At 31.2% G+C, this 18,464-nt stretch overlaps 1 protein-coding gene across 2 annotated transcripts in view; it reads left to right on the top strand.

Annotated features, from left to right (window-relative positions):
- The first annotated feature begins 3,297 nt into the window (after window positions 1–3,297).
- Window positions 3,298–18,464, top strand: part of SLO2 (slowpoke 2) — a 232,739-nt gene continuing 217,572 nt past the window's right edge. For both annotated transcript variants that reach the window (XM_065513504.1, XM_065513503.1), the window contains exon 1: window positions 3,298–3,534. In XM_065513504.1, coding sequence (XP_065369576.1) covers window positions 3,308–3,534 — 227 coding nt within the window. In that variant the 5' untranslated portion in view covers window positions 3,298–3,307. The remainder of the gene's footprint in view (window positions 3,535–18,464) is intronic.

The raw sequence follows: 18,464 nt of genomic DNA on the forward strand, positions 1-18,464 counted from the left end.
GGAAATCAATAAATTTGCCCTGGGCTGCATAAGTGTTTTGGGTAATTGGAATTAGTCATGTTTTGCCACAACATAAACACTTAGTTTATTTCAACAGCAGGGCATGATCAAAGACTGACTGTAATAGAAATGTTCCAGGAAGAGTTGTTTGAGTTTAAAACAAATATTGTATGAATAAAGTTGAAACCACATTAAATCAGTGTTGAAAGCTCCCAGTAACTACAGCATGTCACATGCAGCAATTGTTTTCTGGCAAAATAACAAATATTCAGTTCGCTCGTTTGTTTTTAATTTGTTGTATACCCTTTTTCTATAAATTGTTAATGCCAGACAATTTAGCAAGCAAAGTTCAATGTTTTTAACGCCGTCTTTTACTATAAGATGCCGTCTTTAGTATCAGACAAAGTCTGTTGCTATAAGACGCCGCAGATTCTATATGTGTAATTTTTTTTAAATCGGAACACAAACGAAGAAATAGGATCATTTTAAAAATTGAACATACCCGAGGTGTCCTACTTTGGGAACCTCTTGTCCCGCTCCTGGTGGGCTCATGAGGTACAAATTCAAAACATAAACATAAATTTCATTCAAATCGGCGTAAGGGTTTAGAAGTTACAGATTTATTTCCATCTTTTTTTATTCTCATACCACTGTGCGTCGTCTTTAGTATAAGACGCTGTCTTTAGTATAAGACGCCGTCTTTAGTATAAGACGCCGTCTTTAGTATAAGACGCCGTCTTTAGTATAAGACGCCGTCTTTAGTATAAGACGCCGTCTTTAGTATAAGACGCCGTCTTTAGTATAAGACGCCGTCTTTAGTATAAGACGCCGTCTTTAGTATAAGACGCCGTCTTTAGTATAAGACGCCGTCTTTAGTATAAGACGCCGTCTTTAGTATAAGACGCCGTCTTTAGTATAAGACGCCGTCTTTAGTATAAGACGCCGTCTTTAGTATAAGACTCCGTCTTTAGTATAAGACGCCGTCTTTAGTATAAGACGCCGTCTTTAGTATAAGACGCCGTCTTTAGTATAAGACGCCGTCTTTAGTATAGGACACCGTCTTTAGTAGAATACGCCGTCTTTAGTATAACACGCCGTCTTTAGTATAAGACGCCGTCTTTAGTATAACACGCCGTCTTTAGTATAAGACGCCGTCTTTAGTATAAGACGCCGTCTTTAGTATAAGACGCCGTCTTTAGTATAAGACGCCGTCTTTAGTATAAGACGCCGTCTTTAGTATAAGACGCCGTCTTTAGTATAAGACGTCGTATTTAGTATAAGACGACGTCTTTAGTATAAGACGACGTCTTTAGTATAAGACGACGTCTTTAGTATAAGACGCCGTCTTTAGTATAAGACGCCGTCTTTAGTATAAGATGCCGTCTTTAGTATAAGACGCCGTCTTTAGTATAAGACGCCGTCTTTAGTATAAGACGCCGTCTTTAGTATAAGACGCCGTCTTTAGTATAAGACGCCGTCTTTAGTATAAGACGCCGTCTTTAGTATAAGACGCCGTCTTTAGTATAAGACGCCGTCTTTAGTATAAGACGCCGTCTTTAGTATAAGACGCCGTCTTTAGTATAAGACGCCGTCTTTAGTATAAGACGTCGTCTTTAGTATAAGACGCCGTCTTTAGTATAAGACGTCGTCTTTAGTATAAGACGCCGTCTTTAGTATAAGACGCCGTCTTTAGTATAAGACGCCGTCTTTAGTATAAGACGCCGTCTTTAGTATCAGGCAAAGTATGTTACTATAGGACGCCGTCTTTAGTATCAGACAAAGTATGTTACAGTAAGACGTCGTCTTTAGTAGAAGACGCCGACTTTAGTATAAGACGTCGTCTTTAGTATAAGACGTCGTCTTTAGTATAAGACGTCGTCTTTAGTATAAGACGCCGTCTTTAGTATAACACGCCGTCTTTAGTATAAGACGCCGTCTTTAGTATCAGGCAAAGTCTGTTACTATAGAACTCCGTCTTTAGTATCAGACAAAGTATGTTACAATAAGACGTCGTCTTTAGTAGAAGACGCCGTCTTTAGTATAAGACGTCGTCTTTAGTATAAGACGCCGTCTTTAGTATAAGACGCCGTCTTTAGTATAAGACGCCGTCTTTAGTATAAGACGCCGTCTTTAGTATAAGACGCCGTCTTTAGTATAAGACGCCGTCTTTAGTATAAGACGCCGTCTTTAGTATAAGACGCCGTCTTTAGTATAAGACGCCGTCTTTAGTATAAGACGCCGTCTTTAGTATAAGACGCCGTCTTTAGTATAAGACGCCGTCTTTAGTATAAGACGCCGTCTTTAGTATAAGACGCCGTCTTTAGTATAAGACGCCGTCTTTAGTATAAGACGCCGTCTTTAGTATAAGACGCCGTCTTTAGTATAAGACGCCGTCTTTAGTATAAGACGCCGTCTTTAGTATAAGACGCCGTCTTTAGTATAAGACGCCGTCTTTAGTGTAGGACGCCGTCTTTAGTATAGGACGCCGTCTTTAGTATCAGACAAAGTATGTTACAATAAGACGTCGTCTTTAGTAGAAGACGTCTTATAGCAACAGTCTTTAGTATAGCAAAGTCTGTTGCTATAAGACGCCGTCTTTAGTATCAGGCAAAGTCTGTTACTATAAGACGCCGTCTTTAGTATCAGACAAAGTCTGTATGTATTAAATTTCATGTATTTAATTTTGAGCAAATATTTATATGACTTGTTGCAAGCCAAACTATTTTTGACTTTTTAGTTTTTATTACTAAAACCAAAGTAGTTTCTTTGTTGTATTAACTTTTAATTTTCTGCATGATTTATTACTTTCATTTTTCCACATGCATGTTTTATAAACATTTTTATAAATTTAACACATTAATTTAATTAAAAATTCAAACTAAATTAAGTTGCTAAAAAACAAACAAACTCCCAGTATTTGTTGAAACCTTTTTATATAAAAACATAAACGTCAAACAAATTTTAATAAAAATTCATTAACGCTTCTTCTCTACTTTGCTAAAATAAAATGTTCATGATAAAACGCTTTATAATAATAAAAAACAAAACATGCAACGAATTGGTTCTAAATTAAAACTAACAACAAAAAAATGTAAAAAAAAATATTTCAAAATTTCAAACGCACTACAAAAACTAACAACAAACAATGTTTCTGCCATAAACACATGAATTCATCTCAACCCAAATTTAATTAATTAACAAATATTGCAAATAAATGCTTTAATACAAACAAAAAATGCAAAAATCTCACCTCCCTCCACTATTAAAAAATTGCTGTTAAACTAAATTAATTGTTAAACACCAAAGAATGTCAATGTTTTTCTTCCGTTTGCATAATCTTCAGCGTGCTGAGGAGAATAAACGTAAAAAACGCGCCGAACAGCGTCATCGACAGCATCAGCGACGTGGTGCCAAAGTGTTTCGTTGTGTCAGCGACTCAGCGGGCCACTTGACACTGGCACCATCGCGTCTCTTCGAAAAGACACCCATGAGTCCATCGGATAGTTTAGATGAAATTGCATTACAAATACCCAGGTAAGTGGCCAAGGAGACAGATATGTTAAGACAGATATGTTTGACATTTAGAGTCATATATATTTATACTTGTAACAAAAAACATTTATGTATTTTCCAAAAGTTTTTAGAAAAATTATACTTTGAACAGGAAATTGTATTACATTATAAGCAGGATATTAATTTCAATAATTCTTATTTTTATAAACATTGTCAGTTACTAAATAAATTATTTGTTCTTTTTTCTTTACAGGTATGTATTTTTGCTGTCTTATTGCAGTAAGTTATTTAATTTTATTTAAAGTTTTCTAATATTGCATACTTTTTAACAACTTAATAAAAACTGGTGAAGTGAACACTTTGAATGAAAAGTTTTTTGTGTGAATTTTTGGATTATTTACGTTTATTTTCCTTTAAATTTTAAACTCAAATTCTGTTAAAACATATATACTATTCTCATTCAAACACAATTCAATACATATGAATAGAATTTTTAATACTGTTTCCATTCACATCAAAAACGCAGAAAACAAAACATATGAAGGTATGTTTTCAATCTGAAAAAAGAAACCAAAAAAACAAATATTCCACACACTACCACCGATAATAATAGACTCTAGATTATAAAGGGTATTTCATTAGGAGCTTCCTATCTTTCAATTTAAATACACAGAGAAAACAGATTCTTGATAGCAACTGAATTTGTTGCCAATCGAATGATTCTACGTTAGTGAATAGTTGTGGCTACAAAATATTAGAAGAGGAAAAAAATTTTGGTTGCTTCAACCGAATTTTTTCTATATCGACTGATTTTCTGTTGATAGAATCGAAAAATTCTATTTATGCAACCGAATCATTCTATTAGCAACAAATTCGGTTGCTATCACGAATCTGTTTTCTCTGTGTAAAACAAAGTCCTATCGATGAGATTATGTATGGAATAGAACATCGTGCAAATGTCAGCCGCGGTTTCGCTGGGAGGCACGCATCCAAAATGTCAAATTCTTTTATTCTGGAGCATTAATCAGACTCAATTTGACCGATGGCATGGTTTGTGCTAGCTTTGAGGATCGCTGTGGTATGTGGCTTTTTCGCATACAGGCCCCCCAGTCTAGTGAGGTTAAATCGCAAGATTTCGGTGGCCAGTTTACATTCCCTCCACGTAAGATGGCAATGCTCTCAAATCGCTCGTGCAGAATGTCAATGTGGCATGAACTGTGTGGCACGTAGCACCGTCCTATTGAAACCACATGTCGTTGGTGTCTATATCATCCAAGTCAGATCAAAATAATGATGATGCCGCCAGCCCAAAATCTATCTCACACGTTGATTTTTTCGAGATGCATTGGACGCTCTTGGATCTCTTATGGATTGGTATCATCCCAAATTCAATACTTTTGTTTGTCACTCATCGCTGTAGACGATTTTTTGATGAAAATTATGGGTCAGTTTCCAACTGCTCCAGGGCTCATTTAGCAAACAAACATCGACAATTCGACAGCTGTAGCTTCAACAATATGGCCATTATCAACTGTCGAAGTCCCTGCTGGAAGACCCTTTATGACAAAATTCTCTTCTCTTTGATTCCCTTTTAAAAAAAAATTTTGTTGGTGATGTTTGATGTTTTTATGTGTGCTAGCTAGTAGTATATGTGCATTTGATGGTGCAACTGACATTTTGTTCTTTTTTTATTGTTTCAACTACAGAAAAACGACAACGGAAATGATTGAAAATCATGAAATGAAGTCTTTTTAAACAAACGAAGCACAGTGAGGAACTTTTCTTGTAAAATGAGAAGCATGGCATATGGCTTTAAACCAAATAACTTACATACATGATTCATACATCAATATATCGGTTATTCTTCCGGCTCGGTTGCTATCTAAAATAGTCAAAATCGGTCGACAAATGGCTGAGATATAAGGAAAAATCGGGACAACCTCGATTTTTTGTCTATTTTTTATCGATATCTTTATTACTAGCCCCCATTTTCTCTTGTTATCGTTTCTCGTAACGATAAACCTCCAATTAACATTTTTATACCCTACACCACCATAGTGGGGATCTGCTCAGAATCACTTTCTGAGTCGATTAAGCAATGTCCGTCTGTCCGTCCATGTAAACATTGTAATCAAAGTACAGGTCGCAATTTCAAAGATAATTCGGTACAATTTGGTACAAGCCTATTGAATTTGGCTAGAATCGGTCCATTATTTCTCCTAGCCCTCATACGATTGCCCTATCTGAAAATAGTTAAGCTCTTATAAATATCTTATTTATATTGATATCCAAACCAAATTCAGCACAAATAAGTTTTATATAAGGGGGATTTCACGTCAAGTGAACCAAATTTTAAAATCGATGTCTTCCGATCGGAATTTACACCAAGGTTAGACCTATTCAATAGTAATTAAGACACAATTTTTCAACAATATCGGTCCAGAATTCTCTGAGTTATTTGACATTTTGGCCAAACATGTGATTTTTCTCATCCATGTAACTTATAACTTATGTTCTTAGCAAAATGTGTTCCAAATAGTTTAGATAGCTATTTCTTCAATCTTTATTTTGACCCCCTCTAACTCAGAGAGTTCTGGACCGATCTTGTTGAAAAATTGTGTCTGAATTACTATGAAATAGGACTAACCTCGGTGTCCTATTCATCCCGATCGAAAGACATCGATTTTAAAAGTTGGTTCACTTGACGTGAAATCTCCCATATATAGAAGACATGCCACCTAATTTTAAAATAAAATTGTTCTTCTCTGTGTAGGGTATCATATGGTCGGTCTTGACCGACTATACTTTCTTACTGGTTTTTGTATGAGAACCTTCAGTTTATCGTCACGATAAAAAAAATAACCAGAGATTGAGAAAATGGGGGTAAGTCATTAACCATTTGACGACGAAGAATTTTCCGCTGGAAATTTTTAAAATTTTTTTGCGGATTCTTACTCGGAAAGGCGACATTACGAGACTAAAGTGTTGTCAAAATTTAAAAATTATTACTCCTTCTACGAGAAAAATCATGGGACATATGTTTCCCATTCATCGTCAAAGATAAAAATTTGGGATCAAATGCATTGAACAATTAAAAGTTTTTTTGGTTCAAAAAGTATAGTATTGCTCTATTTACATTGCAAAACCAATAAAATTTAACGATGGCATAAGGTGTTCCCAAACCTAAAGCCGCCAATGAATTTTTAATTAAACTTCAGAGGATTGCATATACGGGCAGGTTTTATACACAAAGATATTTTAGAAGTGTTTAATAAAACAGTTTGAGAGTTCGACACACTAATAGAGTACATAATTCCGAAAACGAAACGTATTGTGAGCAGAAAGGTATAATATTTTCCATAAGTGAAGCAGATTGAAAGCAATGAGTATCCATAAATTGGCAGAAATAAGATTGTACTCGTCTACATTTTGCTATCAATGCCTTTTGCCATTGAGCCTTAAAAATACGACCAGTAATAAATCATTTCAACTCAGCATTTGGAAAAACTTTGACCCAAGGAAAATACTTATCAATCTATATACGAGCATATGGTAAAATTTAAGGGCCGCAGTATATGAAAGACAAACCTTATATAAGCTTGGGTGTAGTTACGAGTTTAAATTGGTTATTTATATAAAACTGATATACATATATACACAGGCAAAAACGCAGAGAGAGGTTGACATTGGCGAATTCGTGGTTCAAAATATGACAGCAGACCTGGAAAATGTTATATTTCAATAACATTTCCAAGAATCCAATATTATTATATAAACTTATGATCAATCGAAGATCAGATTTTATGATCGTCTGTTTTTTGATGGCTGTAGCTGGACATTATCAAACAAGATAGAATGGAGTAGTTAGGACAAAAAACTGAATTGATGGTCGAACAAACACAATTTGTTTCGCATGTAAAAAACAAAAGTGCTTTACTGGAACAGAAATTGTTTTGAATTTTAACACAAATAAGTTCGATTTTGATTTAGATTTTATGAACAATATACAGGATCTCATAATTTTAAATTAATATTTTGTGGTTTTTTATTGTTTTTTACTGAATTGTTTGTGTTTTCATTGTTTATCAATTACAAAATATTAAATGAAATAAAAAAAAATTAAAGAAAAAGCTCCTTTATGACGAATGGGACACATATCGAGCCCTTAGAGCCACATTATCGTAAGCGACATTTTTAAAATTTTTGTTTTATTGCAGAAATTAAAATTTTATGGACCGACTGATGTTTTAGCGTTCTCAGAATATCAAAATTTTTAATAAAATCAAAAATATAGGGGGTAAGATTTTATCGTAAGTCAATGTTTATATTTTACAGTAAACAAATTTTGTCGTAAGCGACACAAAGTGGTATTGAAAAAAAAGAGGGAAATAAATCTGTAACTTCTAAATGGTTATATTGGTTTGATTGAAATTTCACATGCACAAATAAGAAGTGTTGTCGAGTTTAAGTTTTGAACGTGGACCTCATGGGCCCATCAGGGGCGCGATCAGGACACCTCGGGTATGTTACATTTTTGAAACGATATTATTTCTTGGTTTGAGTTCTGATTTCAAAAATATTATACATGTAGAATCTTCTCATCGAGCACTACTAAAAACCTCGTAGCTATCAATTATCTATTATAGCTTAGGAGATATTCGCATTTGAAAATTAAATTTTCAAAATTTTTACACACCCTACTCCAGTTTTTTGATAACAGCGTATCCAAATATTTACCGATTTTCTCCAGTTTTCCTTTATTGGACTAACAACACATGTATGTGTCAAAACTGTTTAAAAATAATGACTATGTCCAAAGTTATATGCATTTGAATTTAAAATATTTTTAAAAAGGGTTTTTTCGCTATTTTTTAAGGAAAATAAAACATTTTTCTTTTTAAGTTATCGCAAAAAGTTTCTAAGAGGATATATAAGGAATTTCTACTTTCTAGAAGCTTAGTTTTCATAAAATATTTTAAAGGAAAACCAATTTCAAAATTGTTGGTACCGAGGGGACCAGGTCCTTTTTTATGTAAAATAAAACTTTAGGGCAAAAATTCTCAAATCGCGTATCCGATATCAAAATATAGTAACCGATTATAGGTGGCTAAATATGTTTCTAATTATTTTGTAAAGGGTCCCGATAACACCGACCCTGGTATGGATAATATAGCCAAAAAACTAAAAATTACCATTTTTGGAATTTTTCAACACTTTCTTGGGAATTGCGGGATTGATGATAATAAATTTCAAAATTCGTTTTTATTTTTCGATTTCAAATAGAAGAATCTACATAACTGTGAAATTTCATTAAATACTATTCATAAATAAAAATTTAATTTCAATTCGAAAAATTTGTATCTATGCAAAAATTCAATAAAAAACATTTTTTGTCATATTTTTCAATAAAGTATTCCATGAATTTTTAATTGTCAATAGTTGTAAATATTTTTGAAAAATAGACAAATAACTTGAACGATATTATATTATATCGCATCATAACATTTTTAATTCTATGTATAAATTTCAAAATAATCAAAAAAAAACATTCTCCTGTAAAATTTGTGTTTTGTCGCTTACGATATTTTCAGTCCCCCCAGGAAAAGTATAGAACCGATTTAAAATGCGTTGGTCAATGAATTTACGTAAGGCATTGGTACATCAAATACTAAAAGTTTATTCAACAGTATCAATTAGAACTCGAGATATAAGAAAACTAAAATTGTCCAAAAAAAAATACGAATTTTTGACTTTGAGAATCCATTAAGCCAAACTTAAACAACATAACCTTAGTATTAATATTAACACCAAAGAAAACATTTGTTTTTTATCGAACAACACCGCTTAGATCAAAATCCAATGAAAATTGTTGCTGTAATGACGAAAAAAGCAAATGGGACATATGTGTCCCATTCGTTGTCAAAGGGTTAATATAGACAATATGGATATCTAGTGACAGATATTTCAAAGTCCATTGCAACGATATATATAAAGCTGTAGTAAGTTGGACCTACAATGGGTTAAAATCGGGAAAAATATTTTTTAATCCGATTTTTTTTTTAACAAAAAATTTTTTTTTTGTCTAATTTTACACATTCAATCTCGTGATTTAGAATGGCCTATTGCATATGCTTTAAGGATTTTAACTGATCTTCAAAAGAAAAAGATCTAAAAGGCAGGCCTGTCTTGTTGCTCTCTTATTTGCTTTTATTATCAAATTATAATGAGAAAATGCTGGTTCTTTTCTCTAAAAAATGTCTGGTTTGTGGCCTTCTAAAATTTCTATAATGAACGACCCGATTCTCACTCTGCCAAAGAGTGTCAACTCAGCTGTATAAACCGGAAGATTTTTCACCCGTGACAAAAACTTTCTACGACAGCAGAGCTGTTACATTAACAACTAGAGATATAATTTTGATAAACTTTTTTCATTGACAGAGAAATGTCATTCCTTCCCTTCTATGTATATATTTATTGTGTGGTTATAATGTTTTGAACATTTTGTTGGCAACTTATAGCACTGTGATTTCAGAGAAAATAGAATTTGAATAAAATATTTATTTAACTCTGTCAAAACTTTTGGTGAACAAATTTATAGAATACATACATATGTACATTTGTGGTTAAACATGTTTGCCTGTCTAGTTTTGCTTCTTTTTATTTTGATGTTAAATTAGTATTTGAAAAACAACAACAACAAACATTTAAATTTGAAACATATTTCACATCCATGCATATAAACAGCTTAGTGAGCAAACATGATAAGTCCACTTTTTAGGAAAATTGAGAAAATTGAGGTTTTGAAAACAAAACGTTATAATAAGTAAAAATACAATGTTTGCTTAAAAAGAGTTTACAAATATTTTCTATTTTTTATAATGTCAGTTAAGTTACATTTTTTTTTTTGGGCAAAATTTGAAAATGATCTGAGTCAAATGTGATTGACGGCATGTTTTTATATAAAAAATTAACCAAAAACAATGGACAAAAGTCTGAAATATGTGTAAAATAAAAGTACAATACAAAATAATTTTAGCACATTAGTTTTGTCTCCTGTAAAATTTGTGAAACGGGACTTATCACGTTTGTACACTAAGCTAACGATATGTATTTATGTAGATTGTGTATGATGTGGTTTGTCACAAAGAAATGTGTATGTCATAAAAGTTTTAAATAAATTCCAACTAGTGCAAAACCCCAACAAATTATTTTCAAATCAGATAAAATTTAATTTAAATTTAAGAAATCAATTTTCTTAATTTTAGCCTTAGAAAAAAAAACTGTTCTTTTCATTTTTTCACTTGGAACTCCGAAGTTGGGAGGTTTCTTCTAAATTCTACATGAATGAAAACTTAATATTTGCTTCGAATGGGATATCGAAACAACGGAATATCACTTCTAAGCATAGTGTCTATGCTTCTGGAGATTTTATTTAAAAATATTAGAACTTGTGTGCAAATTTACAGGTTATCAAATTTTTTGCTTTTATTTTGAATAATTTTTACAGTATAAATTTATTCAAAGTATTGGCTATTGTTAGCTATGACCTTTTTCCATCTTTGTGGTAACATATGGATTCCGAGCCAAAAGAACTGCTCATCTTGAGGTCAAGAACGAATGAAGCCTATATCGAATACTTTGTTCCAAAGTGAAGCGTATCCCAGAGATCGAAACAAATAGTAGTCGGGGAAAGGCGGGTGAGGAAAAATTTCCCATCCACTTCATTCTAAACACTTTTTAACAGGTATTGCAACATGTGGCCAAGCGTTGCACAGTGCGGGAATTGAAAAAGAAGTGGAAATAAATCTGTAACTTCTAAACTTAACTTTTTTGCTAATAACGGATCCAAATTCCGATTTTCTTAAAATGTATTTTTTTGAAATTTGTTAATATGTATTATTTTGCCTCTACTGTGCATTTATATTAAAAAATTTGAAAAAGTAGTTTTTTCGCGAATTTTTTTTCGAAAAATTACTTACATTAATATTTAGTTACACAGAAAATAAAAACAAAATAAATAATTGTGGGATTCAAACGGTCTGCTAATAGGACGTATTGTCATAATGTCGTAAAATATTTTTTTAGTTTAAAAAAATTCTTGTTGTAAAAAAATATTTTATGACATTATAACAATACGAACTAATAGGAGACAGATTGAATCCCCCAAATGCGTTTATATTTTTCTGAAACGTAAAATTTTTGAAATATTCGACTAAATAAATTTGACTAGTGAAAAAGATATACACATTAGAGTGTCCCTTTGAATTAAATTTTTTGAAATGTTGAAACGGTACCCGCTGAAAATTTTCGTAATGGCCTAAAATACCACCAAAAAAATTTCTGCTTGTTCTAAGAAGGGCCGACTTTCGATTTAGTTTTGAGGTGCATTTACAAGGGGAAAAAAGAATTTTTTGAGTTTTTCTTAAAAATTAAGTAATTACTTTTGCAATTTAATTTCAAATAATCGAAATGTGTACGTAATTGTCGTTCTAATGAGATATAAAAGTCAAAAATTGGTTAAAAAATGTTAAAGTTATTAAAAAATAGCCAGGCCATTAACGTGTCTCAGGCCACTAAAACAAGAAATGTAGGAACCAAATTAACATATTTTGAGAAATATTAAAACAATAGTTTATTCTTACTTCAAATATATCTATATTTACTTGTATATGAGTTTTTATCTTCATACAGTTAACCTATTTTTTCTTTAAATGCAGTTTCAAAAATCCAATTTAAAATTTTTAAAAATTTTGTTAAACTAATTTCAGATTTTATTGATCATCACATGGGGATTTATTTACAACATAATATTGAATAAAAAGTTGAAAAAAGAAAGTTAATATCTCCTATAGTTTTTCCGTACCTGCGATATAAATTTTGCTATTTTCGAGAAAAACTAATTTTTTCGCCATATTTTGGCGAATGAGCCCAATTTCCTTACTGCTATTAATTTTAAATATAGTCTGAACGTTTTCCTAAAATCGGAAAACGTTAACCCTTAAATCGTGAAAATCAAAATCAAATTTTCAAATATTTGGAATTTCTAATGGAAAGATAGCGAAATATTATATATTTTTGGGCCGATTTTGATGAAGCTTAAGAAAAATATAAAAAATATAAGTCTTCTATTTACAATAACAGCACATAAATGGAAATTAACCCTTAAGAGCACTTGGGGCATTATGACTCGGCAACCCTTAAGTATTTTAAGCTAAAATTTAAAGCATAATATTTACCAACACCTCCTCTATAGTCCTGGGAAATTTTATTAAAATCGGGCTATCCGTTTAGAAGTTCAAGATTTATTTCCACTTTTTTTCAGTTCCCCCACTGTGCGTTGTTATCATGTAATATTAGGGTTTCATGTCAGGCGGCATAGCCTGGGCGTTTTTCGGCCAATGCTCGCTTCAAGTCAGTTGTATTCGGTGCAGATTCCCTATTATGGTCTCGTACAGTACATAACCTTAGCACCATGGATATTTGGCTTTGGTGTCGGATTTGGTACCCTTCACCAGCTTCGCAATTATTATATTATTTAATTCTTTACAAACATGTAAATGTTGAGCGCAACCTCCAATAAGTTGGTAGATTAACCCTTTATAAATGGTAGACTGATTTCTATTACATTTAGCTTATTAAGGTTGAATTCTATGTATATTAACTTTCCGCAGAGATCGTCATTGTGGCGAAATAGACACACTTACACAATTTAATATAATTATCTTCAAAACTGATTCAAATTGACTCAGAAGAGTGATTCTGAGTTTCGTACTAGATTAAAGAAACAGCTTGGATGTTGTCTTTAATCTAGTAATGAACTGTCGATGTTGTAGATCGACAATGTCTTACACAATAAGACTGATTACAACTCGCATAAACAACAAACTATAATCCATACCTTTTCAAAAACTTAGCTAAATGTCAACAGGATAAATTAAGTGGACAGTCAATAGTGAAACAAAATTCCGTACTTCAATATAATGACACAAAAATGGCGTAACTAAATTATCAATTTATAAAATCTTTATTGAAAAAAAACATAAATTTAAGCAATTTTTTATATCAAAATCAAGCATCATTTTGATAACATTCCCAAATAAAAATGCCAGTCATGAAAACCACACCAAACATAATGCCGCTACTCATAATCAATTGATCCGTTGACATGATTCCTCTTGTAGAATTTTGACTTAAGTAGATTATCCAAATTAAATTTGTTTTATTTATCCTTCTGCTGCCGGTGGTGGTCCAATGATAACAACCAACGATCTTATGATAACTGCGACTCCAATGAAAATAATAATTCCGGGATATTCCATAAAATTTTTTTTTTTTAATTATGTACATATATCACAAATAATTGATTACAATTGCTACAAAACTAGATTGAAACAAAAAGAAACTTTTGAAATTTTTTTTAAACTTGTTTAAAAATAATAACATCCAAAATTATAAAACCCAGTACCACACCAGCAGCAATTGATAAAATGTGTCTCATTTTATTAAAGAAATACTTTTGATATAAACCAAAGAACAAAGAATAACAAGAAGGGAAGGCCCTAATTTTTACAACAACCGTTTCTCTCTCTCTTCTCACATAAAAGTAGTATATGAATTCTACACGCTTGAGAGAGAATTGAAATTTCCATTATAATCGTAACAACCGTTCTCTAAATAGCAAATCTATAAATAATTTAAGCTATAACAGTTGCCACTCATGGTGCAGGATATAAAAATAGATTATGAAAAAGGCTTTAAAAATTTATTTAAAAAGGAAATTATTTTAGTGAAAACTAAATATTAAGCCGATTTAACGCATGCCAGTAGCCCACAATCAAATATTGTTCAAATAATCACATGTACGTGCAAAATTCACAATATCCTATAAATTGAACATCAATATTCTAGCAAATTTAGTAATTTTCCAAAATAAACAACGGATATCCGGCCTTATTTACATGTTATTTTGGTAGCTTTTTTTGGGTCGTTTTTGTTTATTTTAATTTGATTATCACTGAATTATATAAAAATATTTAAATTTAATTGTTCATTCGTGGAAATGGTTATTTTGTTTGCAACATTTATCAAATTCTGTGGTTTGGTTTAAAATAAAACTTAATTTTTTAAAAGTTTGCCAACATAATTAGTTTCACATGGTTTTGTTATTTCTCTTGCAACATCTTGTTGGTTTCTCCAGATTCTTGTTAAACGAGTATTTCTGACTGCTGCAAAGTTTCTGCAGATATTCCTTTAAACGATTCATGAATGCGCGAGTAGTGCGTGGATGAATAATACAGGTCAAGCCCAAGAGCATGATCAGAGCCGAGATAATTTGTTCCATTTGAATACAAATTTCACAGTTTCACAATTTAAACAAATTTTGTTATTGACAAGCAAATTATTTACACTTAGAACTATTTTTTTGTATTATGGCATAAATGGGTTCAAAAATAGTTATTATACCCTTCACCATGAGTGGCAGGGGTATATATAAGTTTGTCATTCCGTTTGTAATTTCCACATTTTTCATTTGCGACCCCATAAAGTATATATATTCTGAATCGTTATAGATAGCGGAATCGATATAGCCATGTCCGTCTGTCCGTCTGTGTGTTGAAATCAACTTTCCGAAGCCCCCAAATAACTTACATACACGATTCATACATCAATATCTCCATCATCAAATGGCTGAGATATAAGGAAAAAACTAGGACAACCTCGATTTTTTACCTATTTTTGACCTATATCTGGATTACTAAGTCATTAATATAGCCAATATGGATATCTGATGATAGATATTTCAAAGACCTTTGCAACGACGTATATAAGACCATAGTATGTTGGACCTTCAATGGGTCAAAATCGGAAAAAATATTTTTTAACCCGAATTTTTTTTTCATCAAAAAATTGTTTGTCATAAATTCTTTTTCCAAAAAAATTAATTAAAGAAATTTAAAAACAATTTGGAAAAAAAAAAATTTTTAAAAAAATTTTAAAACATTAAAAATAAAATTTTGATTTTGTTTAAATAAAAATATTAAAAAAAAAAAATATTTTTAAGTATAATTTGGTGAAGGGTATATAAGATTCGGCACAGCCGAATATAGCTCCCTTACTTGTTTTTGTCTGCTTTTATAAACAGCAAGTTAACTTGAAGCAAGTCTCTTCCGTTCTCGTTTAAACAGCCAGGCTGTGTTCAATGAAAATTTGAAAATAAATGATAATTGAAGAGACTTGCCAGTACAAGCAAGTGTGTACCCTTCTTCTTTCTTCTTGCCTCTCTCCCCTATAAACTCGGACCTGCGGCAAGAAAACTTTCCCTGTGTAAAAGCAGACTTTGTATGAAATTTTTAGGTTTAGTGAGTAATTTTCCAATAAAAACAACTTATATTTTAAACTAGCATGTCCTGTCCAAGTTAAAAAACGTTGATTAAACGCTTATATAAAAAATCCATTTTGGTCCATTTTGGATAGAGCTCCTTTTCTTGATTAAACGATTATTGGCCAAGTTATTAGCGATTTTAGATATTTTGATTTTTTATATAAAAAATAGATTTTTGGTCAGAAATATGAGTGATCACAGATCGAGCACCTTTTCTTGATTAAACGCTTATTGGTCATGTTATTAGAGAATTTAGATATTTTGAGTCTTTATATAAAAAATCGATTTTTGGCTAGAAATATGAGTGATCACAGATCGAGCTGCTTTTCTTGATTAAACGCTTATTGGACAAGTTATTAGCGAATTTAGATATTTTGAATTTTTGTATAAAAAATAAGTATTTAATAAGTGGGTGTATTAGTGGACGTGGACAATTTTTATTTATGTAAAAACTTTTGCGGACTATGTATTATTAAAAATTAGTTAAATCGGTACAGGCGTCCTTGCGATTTTAGATATATCAAAAAAAATTGGAGTGGTCAATTTTTCTTTCAGTAAAAACTTAAATTGGGTTATTGTAATCATTTAAAGAAAAAATTAGCCAAATCGCTGTAGCCGTTTTCCGATTTTAGATAAATAGAAAAAAGTGGGCGTAAAAGTGAGCGTGGTTAATTTTTCATTCCGTAAAAACCTAAGTTTAAAAAAAAAATATTGTCTAAATCAGTCCGGCCATTCTCTACTGATGCAATTACCAACGAACGACATATGATTTTTTGTTTATATAGATACGGCAAAGTATATTTATTAGGAACAATTTGATCCACATTTATTTCGAACTAATGTCTCGAAATCAAGTCAATATATCAATTAGATTCAGTAATGTGCCAATTTAAAACTCCGCCCTTCGAAAATACTGCACTTTTTCATATTTTAGTATAAAATGTGACGAAGTCAGAACCATTGACTTGTTGTTGAATAAAATATTATTAAGAAAATTTATTCACATTTTTTTTAGTATGAAAAAGTGCAATATTTTAGAAGAACTGAATTTTGAAGAGGCATATTTTTAAATCTAATTGAGATATTGACTTTAAAGACCAAAAATTAACTTATCTAAACAAATTAGTTCAGAATAAATGTAGATCAAATTGTTACTAATATGTGCAAGCCTATTAAAATTTTGATACAAATTTAGAACTCAATAAATTTAGTGTGTAATGATGAATGAAATTTTTAACTTTTTCATTCTAAATAACAAAGGCAATCCCACAATTTCTAAAAATTATAGCTAAAATCCCAAAAATGGTGTTTTTAAAAATGTTTCACATATGGACCACATTCTCTTCGAAGCTGAGAAAATACTTTGGAGATAAATAGGGAACACATCAAAGTTTCCAAAGCTGCTTTCCGTTTTTTTATTCCAGCTTTGGAATTTTAGAACATATGGCCCAAAGTTGAAAGTTGAAAAATTGGAAAATTTGTTATCCCAAAATATGCTTCATAAAAATAACTTACAGAAAAATATAAAATTGTTATACATATGTTCTTAATGAAAGTTTTTTTTTTAATTAAAAAACAGTTATGTCACATTTTGTCACAGCAAAAATCTACTATTTTTTTAATTTTTAAATTTAAAATCATTTATTTTTGGATCCACAACTGACATTGCTCCGAAATCGTTTGTATATTATTGGTAATTGAGTTGGCTATTTAACAAAAAAAAAGTCAAGTTTAGTCCCGGTTTGTAGTCCAGACCGTACCCCGTCCGACTACTATTTGTTTAGATCAATGCAGAACGCTCTCTCTGCGATATGCTTCACTTTGGAACAGAGTATCCGAAATTGGCAAGATTCGTTCTTGGTCTCAAAAGATGAGCAGTTTTTTTTGTTGTTGTAGGTCAAAGATCACAATATATATATTTACACATATCTCAGTAAATATATGTCCTACAGGCTTAATTATATTTTCTACGTTTTAGTTTAAGTAAAGTTTTGGGTAGCATCAATCGTTTTCGAGTTATATTGCATTCATTTTGGTGATTTTCTTCAAAACTTTAGTATAGAGTATAAGATATGAATACAAGTATTTGTTACGGACAGTTTTTATAGCCAAAATATACTAACCTGCTTTATACATTTTGTCCTAGAATCATTTTCTGATCCATAATATAATGTGCGCTTATGTCAGTAGAAAATAGTATAAATCTGCCTTTGTTCGTCTTCTATGTATAAAGATTTACATATACTATCTTTGAATTATCTCCGATTTGCTTTTTAATTCAACACATTCCGAGGAAAACTTCATAGACCACTAGTCCCAGAATAAAACCCAAAGTAAATGTTAAGGCTTGGTGCATTTTTATTAATTTTGTACAACAAATTTAAATCTAAAATTAAAAATTTAATGTAAACACACAATTGTAATGAAATAAGTATAAAATATAAAATATAAATATTTACATATTTACTTATTTTTGAGTTTCAACAGGATGATTAAAAAAAATATTTTTTATTTAATATTTCTCTGACAAAGTTGACCAGGTTTTTTCTTTACATAACTAAAATATGAC

The sequence above is a fragment of the Calliphora vicina genome, chromosome 5, assembly GCF_958450345.1.
Source record: "Calliphora vicina chromosome 5, idCalVici1.1, whole genome shotgun sequence".
In the NCBI taxonomy this organism is placed as follows: domain Eukaryota; kingdom Metazoa; phylum Arthropoda; class Insecta; order Diptera; family Calliphoridae; genus Calliphora; species Calliphora vicina.